Genomic DNA, 23,958 nt, shown 5'->3' on the forward strand with positions numbered 1-23,958 from the left:
TCAATCACTAATTAAGAAAATGCCTTATGGCTAGATCTTATGGAGGCATTTTCTCAATTGAGGTTCTCTCCTCTAAGATTATTCTAGCTTGTGTCAAGACTAGCCAGCACACTGACCAAATGCCCTTTGTGCCACTAAGCTAAACTGGTCCTTCATTTCAAATGCCCATCTCAGGATGTTGGAAATGGGGATATTGTTTCAAGGGCACAAATTTTCTTCATATGAAGTGGAGATTTTCATATTTGCACAATGGTGAGTATAGTTAAGAGTGATATATATTTAAACTCGTTGAAATCTTAAATGAAATCAGAGATGAAAGTTAATTAGCTTGAATTAATCTCCTTACAGTGTACCCATGGGTATACTATGTATTCTTTACAGTGTACCTATATAAAAACACCTAAAACTTAAACATTCATTGACATTTTATTCTTGCATATAATGAATTTTGGTAATTTTCTTCACCTATTATCCTTCTTATCTCTACCCACTTAGACCCTACCCCTCTATCCTCCCAACAAGTCACCCTCGTATTTTCATCCTTATAGAAAACAAAAAAACAAAAAACAAACCTTTTTTGTGTCAAATAGACGTTGGTGGGTAGATATTGGTTGGTTTAATCCCCTCACATGCCCGACCTCCGTTTTCTTTATTGAACCGGGTCCTGGGGAACACAGAGAGGGAGCACCCTGCTTGGGAGCCCGAGCGCCGGGTGTCCCGCCGCCCTCACTGTGTACAGCGGTCATCTGCCATCTTCTTACACATGACCCAGAGCGCTCTTGTCTTGGCCTCCGGGCGTCGGTCCCAGAGCCGATAAGTCTTCTTCCCCTGGCGGCTGTCGCAGTCTCCGCGCCACACACCCCGCTAAGGCTGCTCGCGAGAAGGCTGGCCGCCATGACGGAGCTGCTCAAGTCTGTGGACTACGAAGTGTTCGGGGCAGTGCAAGGTACGGTCTGACCTGGGATGCCAAGACGAGGCCATATAACCTCGGGAGGGAGAGGAGGAAGCTTATGCCATCCATCTTAGGGATGGTTCTTCTCACTGAGGCAGCGACTTCCGCTCAACCATGACACAGCAGCCCCGGGCGGGGAAGACCGGCAAGCGCGGTGCGGAGGGAGGGAGGTCACCCTGGGTACCCAAAGAGGACGCTGCAAGCCTACAGGGTGGGGGTGGGGTGAGGGACGCCTAAGTGCGGCAGAAAAGCAAGGGTACCCGAATGATACTGGGTGATTTACTTTGTCAGAGATTGTAGCCCCTCTTCAACTAGCAATTTTTCCTCCCTGGGTTTTGGAGATTGAACCTTATATATTTATACACAGTCTTACATTTGCGTACTAGATTACTGAAGTACACTCCCAGGCCATTTAAGTGAAGTTTTAAAATTTGTTTGATTATAAGCTTAAATAGATGCATAGAACATAATGTCTGACTTACTTTAAATCTTTATATTTGTAAATTAAAACGTTAAATTTTTCTAACACAACTTGACATAGTGGTGCATGCAGTCCTTATGCAGAAGAAGGTTGATATTTGAGTTCAAGACCAGCCTGGTCTATACACTTAAGAAAATTATCTAATGGCGTATAAGTTCTGTAACTATTTAATGTATATCATCCATTTAAAAGAAGAAAACTTTTTGAGACTGGAAATGTAGCTCAGTAGAGTGCTTGCTTAATAGTAACCAAGCCCTGGAATGGATCCTCTGCAGCAGACCAAGGGCGAGGTAGCCCTTAAAAGCCTATAATGCAGGCTGCTCTTACCAAGCTGAGGTTCCGGTCTTCAACATAAAAATAATGCCTTTCTTTTCTTTTCTTTTCTTTTCTTTTCTTTTCTTTTCTTTTCTTTTCTTTTCTTTTCTTTTCTTTTCTTTTCTTTTCTTTTCTTTTCTTTTCTTTTCTTTTCTTTTCTTTTCTTTTTTCTTTGCTTTGCTTTGCTTTGCTTTGCTTTGCTTTGCTTTGCTTTGCTTTCTTCTCTTCCTTCCTTCTTTCCTTCCTTCCTTCCTTCCTTCCTTCCTTCTTTTTTTTTTTTTTTTTTTTTTTTTTGGTTTTTCGAGACAGGGTTTCTCTGCCTAGCCCTGGCTGTTCTGGAACTCACTTTGTAGACCAGGCTGGCCTCGAACTCAGAAATCTGCCTGCCTCCACCTTCCAAGTGCTGGGATTAAAGACGTGTGCCCTTTAACGAGGATATTACTTCCTGTTTGAGTCGGATTTCCATTCTACCTTCTCCACATAATTTTATTTCATTGTTTGGTATACATGAAAATTTCTTTTATCTCCAACCCCCACCCCACCTCAGATGTGCTATGTGTGTGTTTGGGGTGGGGGATACTATGGGATACTTTTCTTAACTTTCTTTATCAATAAGCTTTAATGGTAACCATTAGGAGATTTAAAATGTGAGTTTGTATTGGAAATTTATTTCTAAGTGGGAAAACTGGATTTTTTTTAACTTGTCTAAAGGAGGAGTAAGAATATTATCCTTTTATTTTGATATTCTGTTGATATTTTACATTTTGTGGCAGTGTATACAGGGTAAGATTAAAAATGGATGAAAGTGTTTATGTTTATAATGAGCCTTTGTTTCAGAGATTTGCTGTGAAAATTGAGGTAGGAAAATCACAGCAGACAAGTGTGAGGTCAGGTTTAGGAAAGACTGAATGAGTAAGCAGAAAATTTGAAAATGTCTGGTGAGTTTGTACTTTTAGAAAGGATACTAGGAGTCATGGCCATATGCTAAGTGGTACTGAGCCTGGCTAGTACTTTAGATACTCTGGTAACCTGACCATGTTTGGAATTTACTAAAACCTAAAAAAAGGAGAGCATACCTGAGAGGGGTTTTGCTTAATTTGAAGTGGGAAGATTCACTTCTAATCCTGATCTTTGAGATGATCAGACACATCTTTAATTCAAATTCTTTGGAGTAGAAACACCCACCCACCTCTAATCTGGGCCTTGCCTTCTCAGGGAGGGCATGTCTTTGCTTGCTTGCCTTCAAATGGCTGCTAGCAAGTCCATTCCTTCACTGGCATTAGAGTGATTCCTTGTGATCTTTGTGATTCTGGTGTATTCTGAAGACCAGCTGAGACATCTAGTCTTGTGGTCTGAGCAACTACTGGATTCTTGGACTTTTCATAGGCAGCCGTTGTAGGACTTGTTGGACCACAGCCTGTAAGACATTCTAATAAATTTGCTTTCTATATACATAGACACATCCTGTAAGTTCTGTTACTCCTGAGAATCCTGATTAATACAGTTTTGGTATTAGAACTGGTTGTAGGGCAATAGAAGTAAAAGGATGAATTTTTTTTCCTCTCAATTTGGCCCTGCTCGCCTCTGCCCCATTTATTTATTTTACATATATGAGTACACAATTGCTCTCTTCAGACACCAGAAGAGGGCACCGGGACCCATTACAGATGGTTGTGAGCCACCATGTGGTTGCTGGGAATTGAACTCAGAACCTCTGGAAGAGCAGTCAGTGCTCTTAACCACTGAGCCATTTCTCCAGCCCAAGGATGAAATTTTTAAGTATCTGGAATAGGCTTTCCAATTTGCCAGCACCTACAATTACTAAAGCTTCTCCTGGAAGAAAAATGAAAATCCATAGTATGATCTATTTTACGAACTTGAGGTAAATGCATTTGATTATCTTGATTCACAAATTGTAAGCTGTAAAGGATTTGGTGACTATATAAAAATTTTGACAATCCATGGAAAACTAAGGAGAATGACAATGTTGGTTGTTGCTCCTAGATCTCTGGATTGATAAAGGAAAGGAATGAGCTCTGTGATAAAATTAACCAACTCCTAGCATCTCCAAGTATGGTGAAGGACAACAATGTACTCAGTGATAAAATTGACCTGCTCCAGATGTACATAAACAGTCTAAAGGTTTCTAAATGTGACCTTGAGAAACTCTTCTCTCCAGCAGCTACAGAGTTCAAGTTTCAGAAACTCAAACTGAGGTCCTTATTATAAGGTTAACTGAATTGCAAGTCCCAGCTTTGAAGGAGTATTGGTGTTTAAGTAAGGGCCTTGATTGGTAAAGAATGGGATCCTGTAGCTTTGGATGAGGATGTGTGAGAGGACCCCACTGAGCTGAGAACTTTGAACCCTTGAATTCTCAAGGGTTTATCTCACTTGAGAAAGTAGTGTCTCCATCCTCAGCAGAAGATGATTTCACAACCCGTACCCTTCCTTTGAGTGAGGAAATTAATCCTTCATTGTCTGCTAAACCAGCAGTGACTTCCTTTGGAGGAAAAGCCAGGAGAGGCAATACTAGTATTCTTCAAGGCCCACCAATAGTTGCTTCTAGACCTATAATTAGACTTAAGTAGAGCAGGCTCTTAGAGGAGAGGTAGCGAGTATAGTTCATAAAGAGGTATGCTATATTACTAAAGAGCTGAATGAGTTTGCTAATTCATTCAAGCAGTCTGGTAATGTGTGGAAATGGGCTTTAAGGGCAAAGGATAATGGTAGAATGAACATAAATCTGGATCAAGCTGAGTTTATTGATATAGTTCCTTAGAGTGGAGGTTTAGATTGAATATGACTGTTCGCACAGTTTTAAAAAATTAACAGAAGTTAGTTTGAATGGTTGGCTAAAGCATTTGTTAAAAAATGGTCAGCTGGGTGTGGTGGCGCATGCCTTTAATCCCAGCACTCAGGAGGCAGAGGCATGCAGATTTCTGAGTTCGAGGCCAGCCTGCTCTACAAAGTTTGTTCCAGGTCAGCCAGGGCTATACAGAGAAACCCTGTCTCGAAAAACCAAAAAAAAAAAAAAAAAAAAAAAGGTCTACTGAAAAGGAGTTAGACATGCCTGTTAGCCTTTGACTTAGTGTTAATGAAGGGATTTTTAGGCTCAAAGAATTGCAATGCTAGTAGCACACTGTGTCAAACCTAGAGAAAACAAAGTGAAAACAGCATGATTGAAGAGATTTGCTGTCACCCTCTTTGTTTAGGATTGGAGATGCTGCTGCTCAGTTGGATGAATTAAATGCAATGGGTTTAACTGGGCCCCAAGGCAGTAGGGACCAAGTGGCAGCAATGAATTATCAAAGGCAAGGTGATGTTGGTTACTATAATGGGCAGCCTAGACAAAGCAATGTTTGTAATGACCTACCCTGTAATAGTAGAAGCAAAATAAATTTTATGGGAGTATGACTTATATGGACCTTTGGTACTGGCTAATCAATTATGGTGTTTCCAGACATGAAATAGATAAGAAGCCTACTGAATTTTTGTTTATCTCTATATGTGGAAAAATTCTCAAAGAAAGAAAGAAAAGGGTTTGTGGAAAAAGGTAGTCAGTTTCCAGATTAAGCCAGTTTGCAGACCGAGGGCCCTTTGCATGAAGAGACAGCCAGGTTTCTCTGAGGAAGGACCTTCATAAAACACTGAAAATTTTACTGTAAGCCTTTCTCCAGTCCTTCCTCAAAAAAAACCTGTGGAATATCTGTACACTGGGGGAAAGGAAACAATCAGCTTTTGGAGTCTCTTAAGTACTTGTTCTGAATTGACACTGACTCTGGGAGGTCCCAAGAAACATCTGGCCTTTCAGTTAAAGTAGAGGGTTATGGGGGCTAGGTGATTAATGAAGTTTTGGCTGAAGTCTGACTCACAGTAGGTTCAGTGGGTCCTGGAACTCATCCTGTGGTCATTTCCCCAGTCCCAGAATGTATAATTGGGATAGAAATACTTAGAAGTTGGCAGAATTCTCACGTTGAGTCCCCGACTTATGGGATGAAGGCTATTATAGTTGGAAAGACTAAATAGAAGCCTTTTTTTTTTTTTTTTGCCAAGTTTTTTGGTTTGTTTATTATTTTCTCTGTCATCCTTCGTCCCAGGCGGTGACTACAAATAGATTTGTCTTAAAATGGTTTTGACAAATGCCTACTACAGAGCATTCTCAGCCCTGTGTTGTTCTTTTCTTTTTTAAAAATTAGATATTTTATTTATTTACATTTCAAATGCTATCCCGAAAGTTCCCTATACCCTCCCCCCCCGCCCTCCTCCCCTACCCACCCACTCCCTCTTCTTGGCCCTGGTGTTCCCCTGTACTGGGGCATATAAAGTTTGCAAGACCTAGGGACCTCTTTTCCCAATGATTGCCGACTAGGCCACCTTCTGCTGCATATGCAGCTAAAGACATGAACTCTGGGGGTACTGGTTAGTTCATATGGAAGCCTTTAGAGTTGCTTCTGTAAAAGAAAAGAGTGAGTCAAAAACAGTATCACATCACTGAAGAAACTGCAGAAATTAGTGCCACCATTAAGGAAGGATGTGAAAGATCCAAGGGTGTGAATTTTCCCATCTATCTTTAGCTTTCCTATCTGGCCAGTGCAGAAGACAGATGGATTATGGAGAATGGCAGTTAACTATTGAAAAAACCAGTCAAGTAGTATCTAGGATTGTAGCTTCTATGCCAGATGTGTTGTCCTTATTTGAGTAAATGAACACATCTGTTACATGGTATATAGTTATTGATCTAGCAAATACTTTTTTCTTGGAACTTGTCCACAAGGACCACCAGAAGTAATTTGCTTTCTGTTGGCAAGGTTAGCAGTACACCTTTTATCTCCAGGATATATTATCTCTTCAGCCCTGTGTCATAACTTAATTAGAAGGTATCTTGATCATCAATCTTTTCCACAAAATAAAAATTTGTGCATTATATTGATGACATTATGCTGATTGGACCAAGTGAGCAGAAGGTAGCATCCACTTTGGACTCATTGGTAATGCATATGGGTGTCAGTAAATTGGAAATAAATACAACCAAAATTCAAGGGCCTTCTACCTCAATGAGTTTCTTAAGAGTCCATTGGTGTCTGACATGCAGAGATATTTCTTCTAAAGATAAATTGTTGCAGGTCGTCTCTCCCAGAACCAAGAAAGAAGCTCAATGTTTAGTGGACCTATTTGGATTCTGGAAGCAGCACATTCCTCACTTAGGTTTGTTCCTCTGGCCCATTTACCAAGTGACTCAGAAAGCTTTTAGCTTTGTATGGAGCCTGAAACAAGAGAAGGTTCTTCATCATGTCCAAGCTGCTGTGCAGGCAGCTCTATTACTTGGAGCATATGATCAAGCAGGCTCGATGATACATAAGTGTCAGTGGCATATAGGGATGTTATTTGAAGCTTTTGGCAGGCCCCTATAAGTGAATAACAGAAGAGACCTTTGGTATATTTGAGCAAAGCTCCATGTGCACGATCTGCAGACAACTATTCCCTTCTTTGAAAAACAGCTCTTGGCCTGCTGTTGGTCATTAATGGAAACTGAATGTTTATAATGGGTCACCAAGTTCCCAGGCAACCTGTGCTGTCCATCATGAGTTAATGTTACTTGAGTGATCAAGTTATTAAGTAGGACAAGCAAGGAACAGACTGTTATCAAATGGAAGTAGTATATATCAGACCTGAGCAGATCCTGAAGGCATAAGCAAGTTATGTGGAGAAGCTGCCCAAATGCCTATGATTTGTGTTCTTATTACAATGCTGTCTGCTTCAAACATGCACCTCTAGTCTCATGGGTTTGCCCTATGTTATGTTGACTGAGGAAGAGAAGACAAGGGTCTAATTTGTGATAGGTCTGCATGTTATGCAGGCACCACCTAGAATTGGACAGCTGCAACATTACAATCCCATTCTGAGGCAACCCTGAAAGACACTGACGAAGGGAAATCTTCCCAGTTGGCAGAACATCAGGCAGTACACATTATACATTTTGTTTGGAATAAGAAATGGCTAGATATGCATTTTTTTTTTTTTTTTTTTTTACTGATTAATAGAGTGTAGTGGATGGACTGGCTGGATGGTTAGGACTTGGAAAGAACATGATTGGAATATTGGTGAGAAAGACATCTGGCAAAGAAGTATATGGATAGTTCTCACCAAACGGGTGGGGGATGTGAAGATACTTATGAACAATGTAATTGTTTATCAAAAAGTGACTTCTACTGAGGAGGAGTTTAGTAATTCAAGTAGATAGGATAACAAAGGGTAGACCCCCTTAGGAATGATGGTATTGGTCATTCTTCCAAGAAAAGAGTCAAGATCTGCTGAGGTATTTGCTGAGTACTAGGGAAATACAGAAAGGGTAGTAGAGAAAGGTAGTTATAAATACCAGCTGAGGCCACATGACCGTTTGCAGAAACAAGGATTTAATTGTCATGAGTGTTTCTATCATATTTTGTTAAGATTGCATTTGTACAGATATTTGTGTTTTGTTTTCTCAATTTCTTTATCATGTGATGTAACATTAATTAAGAGAATATCAAAGATTATCATATTTAAGGTTGAGAATGTCTTAGTTAAAGTTTATTGCTGTGAGGGGACAACATGACCAAGGCAATTCTTTTTTATTTATTTTTTTATTCAATTTGCATCTTAATCGCTGTCACTCTACCCAGTACCCCTCTCCCACAGGTCTTCCTCCCTCCCCCTCCTCTTCTTTTCTGAGAGAGTGGAGCCCCCCCCAACCCTGCCCCAGGTATCCTCCTCACCCTGGCACATCAAGTCTCTTCAAGACAACTCTTAATCAGGAAAACATTTAATTGGGCCTGGCTTACAGTTTCAGAGGTTTAGGACATAATCATCATGGCAGGAAGCATGTCAGCAGGAAGCATGCCAGCAGGAAGCACGACAGCAGGAAGCATATCAGCAGGAAGCATGTCAACAGGAAGCATATCAACAGGAAGCATGTCAACAGGAAGCACAGCAGCAGGAAGCACGGAAGCAGGAAGCATGGCAGCAGGTGGGCAGACATGGTGCTGGAGAAGGTGAAAGTCTACATCTTGATCTAAAAACAGCCAGGAGAAGACTGGATGTGTTTCACATTGGGTATAGTTTGAACATTTTAGACCACAAAGCCCCACCTCTACAGTGACACACTTCCTCTAATAAAGCCATATCCCCTAATAGTCCCACTCCCTATGAGCCAAACATTGAAACACATGAATCTATCAGAACGAACCCTTTTCAAATCACCACAGAGATGCTAAAAGAATGTCCCTTAAGGGATTTTGCCACCTACTCTAAAATGTATAATACATTTGTAGTTGTATGAGCAATAATTGTAGCATATTAGGTATAATTATGACCTTATTAAATATATAATACATTTGCAATTGTACATGGGATAGTTATATCATATTTAGACATAATTATGACCTGGTTATTTTTTCATTTGTAAGTTAATTATGACATAAGATGATATGATTGTGTGTCAAGGGTGAACTTGTGATGGCTACTTTTGGTTGTCAACTTAAGTACATCTGGAACCATGACTAATACATGCCAAAATAAGTCACTGAAACACAGTATATAAAATATGAGAGTGGAGGTAAAGCCCTGATGAAAGCATTTGGTTCTGCGCACTCCATAATATTCATGTAGGGGACTTGGGATAGTTACTTCCTTTTTAGAAAAGATTTATTTTAATCTTTAAAAGATTAAAGTGTGTATCTTTATTTTAAAGGATGTATATGCATGTATGTATATGAGTGTATACATGCGAGTATGAATAACTTCAGAGGTCAAAGAGGTCATTGGATTACCTGGCACTGGTGTTATAGGCATTTGTGAGATACTGGACTTGGCTGCTAGAATCTGAACTCAGGTTTATTAGACAAATAGTACATTTGTACACTTAGCCACTATATCATTTCTTCAGCACAGGGAATTAGTTTCTTGCTTTCTACCTTGTGGGTCCTGGGGATTGAACTCAATAATCAGTCTTAAAGAAGTCTTTTCCTGTGAACCACCTTGCCAGTACTTACCTGACAGTTTTTTTTTAAAGGTTTTTTTATATATAGATTTATTTATTTATTATATGTAAGTACACTGTATCTGTCTTCAGACACTCCAGAAGAGGGAGTCAGATCTTGTTATGATCCATCATGTGGTTGCTGGGATTTGAACTCTGGACCTTCGGAAGAACAGTCAGGTGCTCTTACCCACTGAGCCATCTCTCCAGCACCTGACAGTTTTGACATGAGAAGACTAGGTTACGGATTTGAGGAAAAAAGACTATAGAGGTGATGTCCCATTTCCACTGTGTGGGAGAGGTGTCATGGAGACTCACCACAGTTCATGATGACCTTGATCTCCAGAGATAGTATTTGATAGTTTCTCTACTGGACAGTTACTTTTAATAGTTTCTCCTTTAAGGACACTTTATACTGGTCAAAGGAAAAATCTACCAGGAACTCTCAATTATGAACACCTACACTCGAAGTGCCATGGCACCCACATTTATAAAAGAAACTTTTTTAAAGCTCAAAGCACACATTGCACCCCACACAATAATACTGGGAGACTTCAACACCCCACTATCAGTACTGGATAGATCATGGAAACATAAACTTAAGAGAGGCACAGTGAAACTAACAGAAATTATGAACCAAATGTATCTAACATATATTTATAGAACATATCATTCTAAAGCAGAAGAATGTAAGTTCTTCTTAGTACCTCATGGCATCCTCTCCAAAATTGACCATATAATTGGTCACAAAACAGGTCTCAACAGATACAAGAAGATTGAAATAATCCCATGCACCTTATCAGGTCACTACGGACTAAGGCTGGTCTTAAATTCCAACAAAAATGGAAGACACGCATACACATGGAAGCTGAACAACTCTCTACTCAATGATAACTTGGTCAAGGAAGAAATAAAGAAAGAAATTAAAGACTTTTTAGAATTTAATGAAAACGAAGACACATCATACCAAAACCTATAGGACACAAAGAAAGCAGTGGTAAGAGGAAAACTCATAGCTCTAAATGCCTCCAAAAAGAAACTGGAGAAAGCTTACACTAGCAGCTTGACAGCACACTTGAAAGCTCTAGAACAAAAAGAAGCAAATACACCTAAAAGGAGTGGAAGGAAGGAGATAAACAAACTCGGCTGAAATCAACCAAATAGAAACAAAAAGAACTATACAAAGAATCAACAAAAACCAGGAGCTGGTTCTTTGAAAAAATCAACAAGATACATAAACCCTTAGCCAGACTAACCAGAGGACACAGAGACAGTATCCAAATTAATAAAGTCAGAAATGAAAAGAGAGGCACAACAACGGAAACCGTGGAAATCCAAAAAATCATCAGATCCTACTACAAAAGTTTATACTCAACTAAATTGGAAAATCTGGATGAAATGGACAATTTTTTAGATACATACCAGGTGCCAACGTTAAAACAGGATCAGATAAACAATTTAAACAGTCCATAACCCCTAAAGAAATAGAAGCGGTCACTAACAGTCTCAAAAACAAAGCCCAGGACCAGATGGGTTTAGTGGAAAATTCTATCAGACCTTTAAAGAACACCTAATACCAATAGTCTTCAAACTATTCCAAAAAGTAAAAACAAAAGGAACACTACCCAATTCATTCTATGAAGCCACAGTTATGCTTATACCTAAACCACACAAAGACCCAACAAAGAAAGAGAACTTCAGACCAGTTTCCCTTATGAACATTGATGCAAAAATACTCAATAAAATTCTTGCCAAACGAATCCAAGAACACATCATACTGATCATTGACCATGATCAAGTAGGCTTTATCCCAGGGATGCAGGGATGGTTCAGTATATGGAAATCCATCAACTCCACAAATTCAAAGATTAAAAAAAAATAATCATTTCATTAGATGCTGAAAAAGCATTTGACAAAATTCAGCATCCCTTCATACTAAAAGTCTTGGAAAGATCAGGAATTCAAGGCCCATACCTAAAAATAGTAAAAGCAATATACAGCAAACCAGTAGCCAACATCAAATTAAATAGAGAGAAACTTGAAGCAATCCCACTAAAATCAGGGACTAGACAAGGCTGACCACTCTCTCCCTATCTATTCAATATAGTACTGAAAGTTCTAGTTAGAGCAAGTAGACAACAAAAGGAGGTCAAAGGGATACAAATTGGAAAGGAAGAAGTCAAAATATCACTATTTGCAGATGATATGATCATATACTCAAGTGACCCCAAAAATTCCACCAGAGACCTCCTAAAGCTGAGTAACAACTTCAGCAAAGTGATTGGATATATAATTAACTCAAACAAATCAGTAGCCTTTCTCTACTCAAGGAAAAAGGAGATAAGAAGGAAATTAGGGAATTGACACCCTTCACAATAGTAACAAATAATATTACATACCTTGGTGTGACTCTAACCAAGCAAGTGAAAGATCTGTATGACAAGAATTTCAAGTCTCTGAACAAAGAAATCAAAGAATAGCTCAGAAGATGGAAAGATCTCTGATGCTCATGAATTGGCAGGATTAATATAGTAAAANTGGCCATCCTGCCAAAAGCAATGTACAGATTCAATGCAACCCCCATCAAAATTCCAAATCAATTCTTCATAGAGTTAGAAAGAGCNATTTGCAAATTCATTTGGAATAACAAAAAACCCAGGGTAGCAAAAACTCTTCTCAACAATAAAAGAACTCAGGGAAATCACTATCCCTGACCTCAAGCTGTACTACAGAGCAATCATGATAAAGACTGTATGGTATTCATACAGAGACAGGCAGGACGATCAATGGAATAGAATTGAGATGCAGAAACAAACCTCCTCACATAAGGTCACTTGATATTTGACAAAGGAGCTAAAATCATCCAGTGGAAAAAAAGACAGTATTTTTAACAAATGGTGCTTGTTCAACTGGCAGTCAGCATGTAGAAAAATGCAAATCGACCCATTCTTATCTCCTTGTAAGAAACTCAAGTCCAAGTGACTCAAGGACCTTCACATAAAACCAGATATACTGAAACCTATAAAGGAGAAAGTGGGTAAGAAACTTGAACACATGGGCACAGGGGAAAAAAATTTCTGAACAGAACATCAATGGCTTATGCTATAAGATCAAGAATAGACAAATGGGACCTTATAAAATTGCAAAGCTTCTGTAAGGCAAAAGACACTGTCAACAAGACAAAAAGGCCACCAGTAGATTGGGAAAATAACTTTATCAATCCTATATCTGAATGAGGTCTAGTATCCAATATATATGAAGAACTTAAGAACTTAGACTCCAGAAAATCAAATAACCTTTTTAAAAAATGGGGGTAAAGAGCTACACAAAGAATTTTCAATTGAGGAATATTGAATGGCCATGAAGCACTTAAAGAAATGTTCAATGTCCTTAGTCATGAGGGAAATGCAAATCAAAATAACCCTGAAATTCTGTGTCACACCAGTCAGAGTGGCTAAGATCAAAAACTCAGGTGACATCAGATGTTGTCGAGGATGGGGAGAAAGAGGAACACTCCTCCATTGCTGGTGGGATTGCAAGCTGGTATAACCACTCTGGAAATCAGTTTGGCAGTTCCTCAGAAAATTGGATGTAGTATTACCTGAGGACTCAGCTATAGCACTCCTGGGCATATACCCGGAATATGCTCCAACATGTAGTAAGGACACATGCTCCACTACATTCATAGTAGCCTTATTTATAATAGCCCAGGGCTGGAAAGAACACAGATGTCCCTCAACAGAAGAATGGATACAGAAAATGTGGTACATTTACACAATGAAGTACTACTCAGCTATTAAAAATGATGAATTCATGAAATTCTTAGGCAAATGGATAGAACTAGAAAATATCATCCTGAGTGAGGTAACACAGTCATGAAAGAACACACATGGTATGCATTCACTGAAAAGTAGATATTATCCCAAAATCTCCAAACAACCAAGGTACAATTCACAGACCACGTGAAGCTCAATTAGAAGGAAGACCAAAGTGTGGGCACTTTGGTCCTTCTTAGAAGTAGAACAAAATATTCACAGGAGCAAATATGGAGGTAATGTGTAGAGCAGAGACTGAAGGAAAGATCATCCAGAGACTGTCCCACCTGGGGATTCATCCCATGTACAGTTACCATACCCAGACACTATTGTGGATGCCAAGATGTGCAATCTGAAAGGAGCCTCATATGGCTGTCTCCTGAGAGGCTCTGCCAGAGCCTTACAAATAGAGACGGATGCTTGCAGCCAAACATTGAACTGAGAAAGGGGTCCCCAATAGAGGAGTTAGAGAAAGGACTGAAGGAGTTGAAGGGGATTGCAACCCCACAGGAATAACAGTAATGCCAATCAGATGCCCAAGAATTCCCAGGGATTAAGCTATCAACAAAGGAGTACACATGATTTCAGCTGCATATGTAGCAGAGGACATTGGGAGGAGAGGTCCTTGGCCCTATGAAGGCTCGACAAATTCCCCAGTTTAGGGGAACTGAGGGTGAAGAGGTGGGAATGGATTGGTGGGCAGAGGAACACTGTCATAGAAGTGGGGGGAGGGAGGATGAAATAGAGGGATGGGGGGACTGGGAAAGGGGATAACATTTGAAATGTAAATAAAATATCCAATAAATTTTTTTTCTCCTTTGCTATCTTTCTTTTTTACAAATCTCCCCCTTCAATAGAAGGTTTATGGTATTAGCTTTCTTTGTGAATTTCTATTAGTAGGGGGTTGGAGGGAGCAAGGCTCTCATGCAGACTCTTGACAGGAGTCTTAGTCTTTGTTATAGTATTTGTAGCTGTGGCCTGGCTTACAATATTTCTATGGATGTTTAGTTACATTTCTCTCAGAGAATAATAGACTGAAGAAAAGGTAACCAGTTAAAAGATTATTTGGTTCTTTGTTATCATTCTGGTGAATACTAATACTCTTGGAAAGGCATCTTGGCTATGTCTTTGTTCACATTTGCTTTAGAAGAGTTGGAGCTATTTTTGTTTGTTTGTTTCTGTTTTTTGATAATAGCACCTGGGTTTTTAGGTAGGGCAAGCTTATTGGAATACTGATATGTTTTTTTTTTCAAAGTTTGTTTAAGCTAGATATAGTGGTACTTACCTTAAATCAGGAGGCTGAGGCAGGAGGATTACAAAATCAAAGCCAGCCTGGGCTTCACAGAGACATCTTGTCTCAAAGGAAAGAAAGGTGGAGGGGAAGGATGTTGAAGAAGAAAAAAGAAAGAAAAAGGAAAAGAACTATTATTTCAAATATAAACCATGGTGAATCACACAATTTATACATACATGTCTTCCCCTGTATAGACAAATAGAAAACCTGCATTTTAGGAGATAGAAATTGAAGTACATCAGCGTCAAGAAGTGTAAGTGTGCCAACTCTAATTCCTCTTCCCACCTCTGTTGTTCTTCAGTTCGCTGACAGTACTTTTAAATTATGTTTTCATTTTCTCATTTTGTTGACAAAGACACTGAGAATGTGATGACCAGAATCCGTTTTATTTTTAATATCATGAGGAGTCACTAGACGGTTTTAAACTTGGGAAGAAAGGAATTTGGTATTGCTTCAGGGAGGAAAACCAACTTTGTGAAGTGAAGTAGTTTGTGAAGAGTAAGTGGAAGACAGAACTGGATGCTGGGAGACTGGGAGGTTCTTGCAGTAAATAAGTTGAGAGATAAAAACTTTGGGTGGAAAACACGATTTCTTCTAGATACAGCTGAAGTATGGCTCAGTTGTTCTTTAATAAGTCTTCCATACAGTTTGGGCCTGGGATATAATCTTCTGAGGCCATGTATGGCTTTGCACATTTAATTGATGTAATAAGTCTAGCTTTGGGCCTCTGAGCATATATTCTATTTGTAATATCATACTGCTCTCAGCATATTGCTCATGAATGAAGTCTGAACTTTCAAAAACTTAATTAAAAATTATTAGTTTATTTTAAAAAACAGCCTACAAAGTAACATGTTTCCTGTTGAAAGATTACTTTCTTGCTATTTCTAGGGTGTAGTTTCCTCCTTTTCTTGGGGTTTTCCATGTATTATCCTTTGTAGGGCTGGATTTGTGGAAAGATATTGTGTAAATTTGGTTTTGTCATGGAATATCTTGGTTTCTCCATCTATTGTAATTGATGGGTGTATTAGCCTGGGCTGGCATTTATGTTCTCTTAGGGTCCGTAGGACATCTGTCCAGTATCTTCTAGCTTTCATAGTCTCTAGTGAGAAGTCTGGTGTAATTTTGATAGGTCTGCCTTTATATGTTCCTTGACCTTTTTCCCTTACTGTTTTTAATATTCTTTCTTTGTTTTGTGCATTTGGTGTTTTGATTATTATGAGATGGGAGGAATTTCTTTTCTGGTCCAGTCTATTTGGAGTTCTGTAGGCTTCTTGTACATTCATGGGCATCTCTTTCTTTAGGTTAGGGAAGTTTTCTTCTATAATTTTGTTGAAGATATTTACTGGCCCTTTAAGTTGGGCATCTTCACTCTCTTTTATACCTATTATCCTTAGGTTTGATCTTCCCATTGTGTTCTAAATTTCCTGGAAATATTGGGTTAGGAGCTCTTTGCATTTTGCATTTTCTTTGACTGTTGTGTTAGTATTTTCTATGGAATCTTCTGTACCTGAGATTTTCTCTTCTATCTCTTGTATTCTGTTGGTGATGCTTACATCTATGACTCCTGATCTCTTTCTTGGGTTTTCTATCTCCAGGGTTGTCTCCCTTTGTGATTTCTTTATTGTTTTTAATTTCCATTTTTAGATCCTGGATGGTTTTGTTCAATTGCTTCACCTGTTTGATTATGTTTTCCTCTAATTCTTTAAGGGAATTTTGTGTTTCCTCTTTAAAGGCTTCTACCTGTTTACCTGTGTTCTCCTGTGTTTCTTTAAGGGAGTTATTTATGTCCTTCTTAAAGTCCTCTATCAACATAATGAGATGTGATTTTTAAATCAGAGATTTGCTTTTTTGGTGTGTTGGGCTATCCAGGGCTTGCTGTTGTTGGAGAACTGGGTTCTGATGATGCCAAGTAGCCTTGGTTTCTGTTGGTAAGGTTCTTGGGCTTGCCTCTTGCCATCTGGTTATCTCTGATGTTAGCTGGTCTTGCTGTCTCTGACTGTGGCTTGTCCCTCCTGCAAGCCTGTGTGTTAGTACTCTTGAGAGACCAGATCTCTCTGGGAGGAATTTGGGTATGGAGATCTGTAGCACAGGGCCAGCTCTGGGGTGCAGATGGAAACAGGAAAGATTCTGTCCCTGGCTGTTCCTCGATTCCTGTGTCCTGACGGCTCTGGGCAGGTCCCTCTTGGGCCAGGAATTCGAGCAGAAGTGGTGGCCTTACCTGTGCTCACAGGAGTGTGAGCACTCCTGGGAGAGCAGCTTTCTCCTGGAGGTATTTGGGTATGGAGAGCTGTGGTACAGGATCAGCTCTAGGTGCTGTTGCACAGGATCAGCTCTGGGTGCAGACATAACATGTTTCCTGATGGCATTTTCATTTGTGTCTCATTTTGTTTGTGTGGAGAAGTTGATATCAGGTGTCTTCCTCTATTAACTTCAGTCTTATTTTTTTGATTGTAAGCCTAGCCTTTAACAGCTGAGCCACCTCTCTAGCCCCTGTCTTATTTTTTTAAAAGGATTTGGTTATTTATATGTATTGCACATGTGTGTTTGTGCACACATGGAGGACCAAAGAAAATATTTGTTTTCTTTGTTTTCACCATCTGTCCTTTGAGTCAATTTTTCCTCTAAACCCAGGGCTTGCAAGCTCTAGTGGTCCTCTTGTATCTGTTCTTGGAGCTGGGTTTGCAGGTATGAATAGGGTACATGCTTTTACATGGGTGTTGAGGATCCAAACTCTGGTCTTCTTGCTTGTCTACCAAACATTTTACTGACTGAGACATGTTCTCAGCCCCTGTTTGCATTATAAGCCTTTGTTTGTCTTTGTTGTTCATAAATACTGAAAGGATGTTGCTCGTTTTAAGGGCAAGAAGTGACATGGTCTCCCTTCCTAGGGTAGTACATATTAAGGGTGGAGGGAATAGCCTGAGCTGCCAGGTCATCTGGACAGCTCCAACACCAGGTCATGATAGGGTACAGGAGATTAGGGTTTGCCATCCATCATCCAAGGCTTCTTGTACACTACTGATTTGCAAGCTAGTGAGACAGACTTGACAGCTAAGCATATCGTTTCTCATCCATACCAACTGAACCACCCTGATAGAAAGTCATCACTAGGGCCTGAACCCAGGGCCTTGTTCATGATAGCCAAATGCTTTACTGCTAGACTCCATACCAGTCCTGTAATGTGACTCGACCTGAAGTGGAAACCCTTTGCAAGCCTCCCAGAAACCTGACTCCCAGCTACTGGCTGCATGTTTTACTATGTAACAGTAGATTCCCCAGATTCTAGGCACAGAGTTCTCTAAGTCTGAAGTACTATCTTTAAGAAAACTCCCATGAGTGGTGGTTTGTAGACTCTGAGTTACATAAGAAATAGATCATGTCATTTTTAAAAAGTCTTCACGATGCTGAGGCTTGAACCTGGGGCCTTGTGTATGACCAAACCCCAGCCCTCCAAGTTCTTTTTATTTCAGCTGCTCTTGGCCTCCTTTCATAATGCTCTTACACAGGGTTGTTGAGGTTGAGCAACTCAGAGGAATATGTTCAACACAGCCTGGAGCTGTCTGGCTATGTACTTGGTAAGCACTTACAGTATTCTGAGGCACCTGGCTTGTGCTGTGGAACAACAGCATGGCTTTCTGCTGTTTCCTTGTATATCCGCCGCCTGGCATCTTTCACTTCATGGATAATAGATTGCCTTCTGGCTCTTCTTCTCATCAGTTCTTCACACATATCATTCCTCCACACTCTACATGTATTTTAAAAATATTTTTATAGTCTCAGAAAATTCCACTGGTGACATAACACTGTCTTCATTCCCTTACTGCTCTTTTTGTTCTGTTTATTTGATTGTACAGTCTACTGCCATTAGGATGTATAAAACACCTTTCTGACCTCTCACAGGATCCTACCTAGGGTCTGCTTCTGTGTACAAGCTCCATATTTTCACCTTCTTGGAGGTGTTTTGATCTGTTCTTGGTGACTTCCCAATCAAAAATTTTCCTAATTGTTTTCCACCAAGGCATATTTCTGCTTTTTTTACACTTAGTTTCTTTTGGCATGTGTGAGGTCATAGAATCACCAGCACAGTTCAGAAAATTGCCCCATGACCCCAGAAAATTCCCTTGAGTCACTTGTTAGCACTCTTTTCCCTCCCAGGCATTAGCAACAGTCTATTTTTTAGCCTTTGCAGCTTTGCCTTTCCAGAATGTAATTATACATTATGTGTAAATTTGGCTTCTTTTGCTTAGCATACTGTATTTGGTTGTTGTATTCTTGAATAGTATTCTACTTTGTGGATCTACTGTGGTGGTAGTGGTGGTGGTGGTGTTGATGATGGTGGTGGTGGTGGTGGTGGTGGTGGTGGTGGTGGTGTGTGTGTGTTATGTGTTTGGTGTGTTTGGTAGGGTTTTTTCTTTTGTTTTGGTTTTACCTGTAGCTCACACTGGTACTTTTAAAAAATATTTACATTTACTTATTTTGTGTATGTCTGTGAGTATACACGCCATGGTACATATATGGAGATCCTACCTAGGATAATTGATCAATTATTTTCATATTTGCAGTTTGAGGGAATGACCTAAGATCTGTTGTTTAGTATCATCATAATTTGTAGGCTTTCTGTGGTGGATCCAAGTCTTCAGAATAATTTGGAACCATCTAGCATCTTGTCCCATTCCCATGAAAAGCCCCATTCTCCATGTATAACTGTTTGTTTGTAGATATAAAACATGAGACATAAAATTGCTAGTATTCCTTTTGTGGATGGGTGTCTGTATCTATATACAAGTGCAGCTATGCCACTGAAGATGGAACTCAGTTCCTCAAGCATGCTATACTAGTACCTTGCCACTAAGTCAAATGCCCAAACAACAAATGGAACAGCTTCGTCTGCCACAGTCTAAAAAGAGAAAATATAACTAACATGAACAATACCAATCAACCACATGACCCACAGTATTCATGTAATATCAGCTATACCAGAGAGCCTACAGGGATCATTTTCATCTGCATTAATTTCCCTTAATGATGAGGTTCTGGAAGCCCAGCTGAGGTCAAGCACATTTCATTTCCTGATGCTGACTATAACTAGAAACAATGTAAGCTATTTAAACTTGAATTAGTTCTTCTATTTAAAAAATGAAATTCTAAAAACTGGGGAAAAGTAAATTTTATATCACCTACTCTATCTCAACTGTTCATTAACTCATTAATTAATTCAGTTTTGTGGAATTGGGGACTGTCTAGGGCTGTACACATGCTGGGAAAATGTATCACTGGGCTGCATGCATAGATGACCTCTTCTCTGCTCTTATCCTTATTATCTTGAGACAAAGTTGCCCAGGTTGGTCTTGAATTCTCTGTCTTGCCTAGACTGGACTTAAACTTGTCATCCTTCAGCCTCTCAAGTAGCCAGAATTATAAGCCTGTACCACCAGATGAACTATGTTTTAAATAAACTTTTTAGAATATGATGAAAGTATAATTCAGCATCTCATTACATACTTTGGTTTCAAATATTTTTCAAAAAAACTTTATGTGTGTTATTAAGAAGACCCATTAAGTACATTCAGATACTAACTGTTTCATTCATTTTGCTACTTACCCTTTAATTGAGTCAAGTTATGGCAGAAAATGCAGTTGGTAAGAGGCAAACAAGCTGACATTTCTTTTTGTCCTTTCATTCAGGTGTTTGCTTCAGAATGGTAAGTGAAATCTGTCTCTTATTTTTCTACTTTTTTTTTTGCTAATGATTTTTAATCACAGAGCCATCTTCTTCCCAGTTCTAACCTACTTTTTGTATCATGTCCTTGACCACTGATATATTTTTTGAAATTACTGATTGTGATTTCTATTAAAAGTGCCTTTAAAGTTTTATTACAACCTTCCTGTGTTTTAGCTAGCATTTTCTATGAATTTCAAAAGTATTCTGGCAAGTGGTTCTAACTAGGCATTTGTGTAGGTGTACTAGATAAAATTATGGTTCTTTCCTGTATTCTAGATAGAAACCCTCTTGAGCCAGGGGTACATCTCTCACTGTAAAGTCAGCGGTGCTAGTGTTGCACATCTTAGCAATAACCCTCTCCAGACACACTTTTGGTTTTATTTTAAAAGCACCCTTTTCCTAAAAGTTAATTATAGGTTATATTTTCTGAGATTGGCATAGCTATTTAAATCTCTGGTTGCTAACCCTGAGAGTCCCCCCCCCCCATGTCCCCATCAGTCAAGCTTCTCTGTATTTCAGGATAATTCTGTTAACAGTCCATTGTACCCATTTTCATTATTTTATTGATTTTCAGACTGACACCTGCATTAGTTTAGAGTCAACTTATCACCATATCCCCCTGACTGTGTACTAGCCCTTGGTGTTCTTGATGGTTTGATTTTATTATGAAAATTATTTCTAATTTTACTGGAACTTTTGAAATGATTCAGTGTCCATTTCTGTCTGCATGTATTTTATGTTGATCATAAACATATTTTTAAGTCAATTATTGAGAATCTAGGATTCATCAGACTTTGAAGCCCAGATTAGCAATTTAATTCATCATTAATAGATGTGAGGAAAACACAACACATTCACACATTTTATGCATCTGAGAAATGTAATAGAAACTATTTCTGAAATAATTCTCACTGTTGGTTTATTTTCTCTAATTGCACTGATTTTATAAATACATAGTGGTATCACTGTAGGCCAGCTACATAACTGCATAGGCTTATTTTATTTTATTTTATTTTATTTTATTTTATTTTATATGTATTGGCCCTTTGCCTGCATGAGTGTCTATGTACTACTTGCACACTTGGTTCCCAAAGAGGCCAAAAAAGGGATTGGATCTCCTGGAATATGAATTATAGTTGGTTATTAGTAAACTATGTGAGTGTTAGGAATTGAACCCTAGTCCTCTGCAAGAGCAGCCAGTGCTTTTAACCACAGAGCCATCTCTGCAGTCTGTGGATTATGTTTTAGTAATTAAATAGATAAATATTACAAGGTTAGCAGTTTCTGAATATTAAAGTTGTGCTATGAGTATAGACTTCTATTGATGGACTTGAGCTCTCTTGTTTTTCCTGAAATCAGTACACAGAAGGAGAAGCTAAGAAAAGAGGTCTTGTTGGCTGGGTGAAGAACACAAGCAAAGGCACAGTGACAGGTCAAGTACAAGGCCCCGAAGAAAAGGTTGATGCCATGTGAGTAGTAAGACCAATGTCTACAACATTTATGAAGCTCTATTCATATTTTGATTTTCACTGGTAGCAGTATTAATAATGGTCAGATTCAGTTCTCATGGATTATAAATAGGTTGGAGTATTTAACAATAGCAGGCAGGCCTATTGTTAGAGTGGCACTTCTTTGTTGGGAATAAACTTTTTCCTTTTGGGCAGGATTCAAGAAGAGCTGTTGTATTGCTAACCAATCTGTCATCTCAAGTCTCCCCCAACATGGGGTCCATATTCATGACCCAAGTATTCATCATTTCAAATGTTAGGACTGAGCACAGTGCCTTTAGATGGTTCCTGAAGTTCTTATCAAATCTTCAAAGCAAAAAGATTGCTATCTCTTTTCTATTGTGCAATATTTACCTAATTGCAGCTTCATTTTTACATAATAGAATTGTTTAATGAGTGCTATTGTTGTTGTAGTACTAGCCCTCGAGTTAGCAGTGGGGGTGACAGTGACCCATTTCACATAATACCATTTTCAAAGGTTTTGACTTTTCAACTTCATGGTTACCACTTTGCATGAATTATTATATATAGTCTTTGCAACAAACTCTATGAGTTAGATACTAGTTAGTCACCTGCTCTTCATGTTTCTTTCCCCTGAATGGAACCTGTCCCAGTGGCCTTCAACAGCTTCTTTACTCAAAAATGTTTAAGTGTACATTAAAATTATTTTATGTGTACAGGTGTTTGGCATGAATGTATATCTGTATATCATGTGCATTCCTGGTGCCAAGGATACCAGAGGAGGGGGTTAGATCCACTAGAACTGGAGCTATACATTGTTGTGAACCTCCAGGTGGTAACTTCTGGAAGAATGACCAGTCTTCTTAACCACTGAGCTATCTCTCTAGTCTCCTTAAAGTATATATTTGTAATTAATATCTTATTTATTATTACTAACTGGAACTCAGTCACATTGCCCGTAATATGTTTTCATTGGATGCCCATTTGATAGTAAGTTTAAATGACTAAACTCCGAGATTTCTAATGTATTTGTGTATGCTATATATTTGTATTTATGTATAAAACTATACTGTTCCTTCTCTTAGTGTTCTACTGCTATGAATAGACACCATGACCAAGGTAACTTGTAAATGGAGAAGCATTTAATTGGAGGCTTACTTATAGTTTCAGAGATTTTACCCATTATTGTCATAGGGAGAATGGTAGCAGGCAGTCAGGCTGATGTAGTGTTGGACAAGTAGTTGAGAGCTACATTCTGAGCTGCAGGCAGCAGGATTTAGGGAGCCATTGTGTTTGGGATGGACTTTTGAAACCACAAAGCCCACTCCCAGTGACTTGCTTTCTCTAACAAGGCCACACCATCTACACCCTCTAATCTTTCTAAGTTCTACAGCTGAGGAGTAATCAGACAAATACATGAGCCTGTGGGGGTCATTCTCATAAACTACCAAAGCCCCTAACCACCAGCTAGAAATGAGTGATCTTACATAATATATAACTTAGCAATTAACCATTAATTAACAGAATTCTCATAAATATATAGAAAATAGGTGAGACATTGTACAAAACTGGGTGTTGCAAGGATGACAAGATGTTAGATGGTCATAAAGTGGTTTAAGAGAAAAAACTACAAGGGGGATGGAAGGGAGCTCACACAAATCATGTTGCATTCCTACTTCTTAGTTAAATGTGGAGTCAACATAAGCAGAATAAGTAGTTAACATAAGTAAAATCATGTACCTGTCTCCTTTCTTTTTAAAACTATACTCTTTATCCACTTTGAAAGTACTGAGTGTTAGCAAGCTGGTTTGTAACCTGTTCTGGGTTACAGTCACACACATTCCTGCTCCCTCTCCCTCTCCCTCTCCCTCTCCCTCTCCCTCTCCCTCT

General features: G+C 39.0%; 1 protein-coding gene across 4 annotated transcripts in view; it reads left to right on the forward strand.

Moving 5' to 3' along the window:
• The first annotated feature begins 737 nt into the window (after positions 1-737).
• The window catches only part of Acyp2 (acylphosphatase 2), a 147,255-nt gene continuing 124,034 nt past the window's right edge, over positions 738-23,958 (forward strand). For 3 of the 4 annotated variants that reach the window (XM_029545199.1, XM_029545198.1, XM_029545197.1), the window contains exons 1-3: positions 868-946; positions 20,563-20,579; positions 21,959-22,068. In XM_029545199.1, coding sequence (XP_029401059.1) covers positions 895-946; positions 20,563-20,579; positions 21,959-22,068 — 179 coding nt within the window. In that variant the 5' untranslated portion in view covers positions 868-894. Of the gene's footprint in view, positions 947-20,562; positions 20,580-21,958; positions 22,069-23,958 lie in introns of all 4 variants that reach the window. The other variant, XM_029545200.1, reaches the window with a different exon arrangement.

This window comes from Mus pahari, chromosome 13 (assembly GCF_900095145.1).
Source record: "Mus pahari chromosome 13, PAHARI_EIJ_v1.1, whole genome shotgun sequence".
In the NCBI taxonomy this organism is placed as follows: domain Eukaryota; kingdom Metazoa; phylum Chordata; class Mammalia; order Rodentia; family Muridae; genus Mus; species Mus pahari.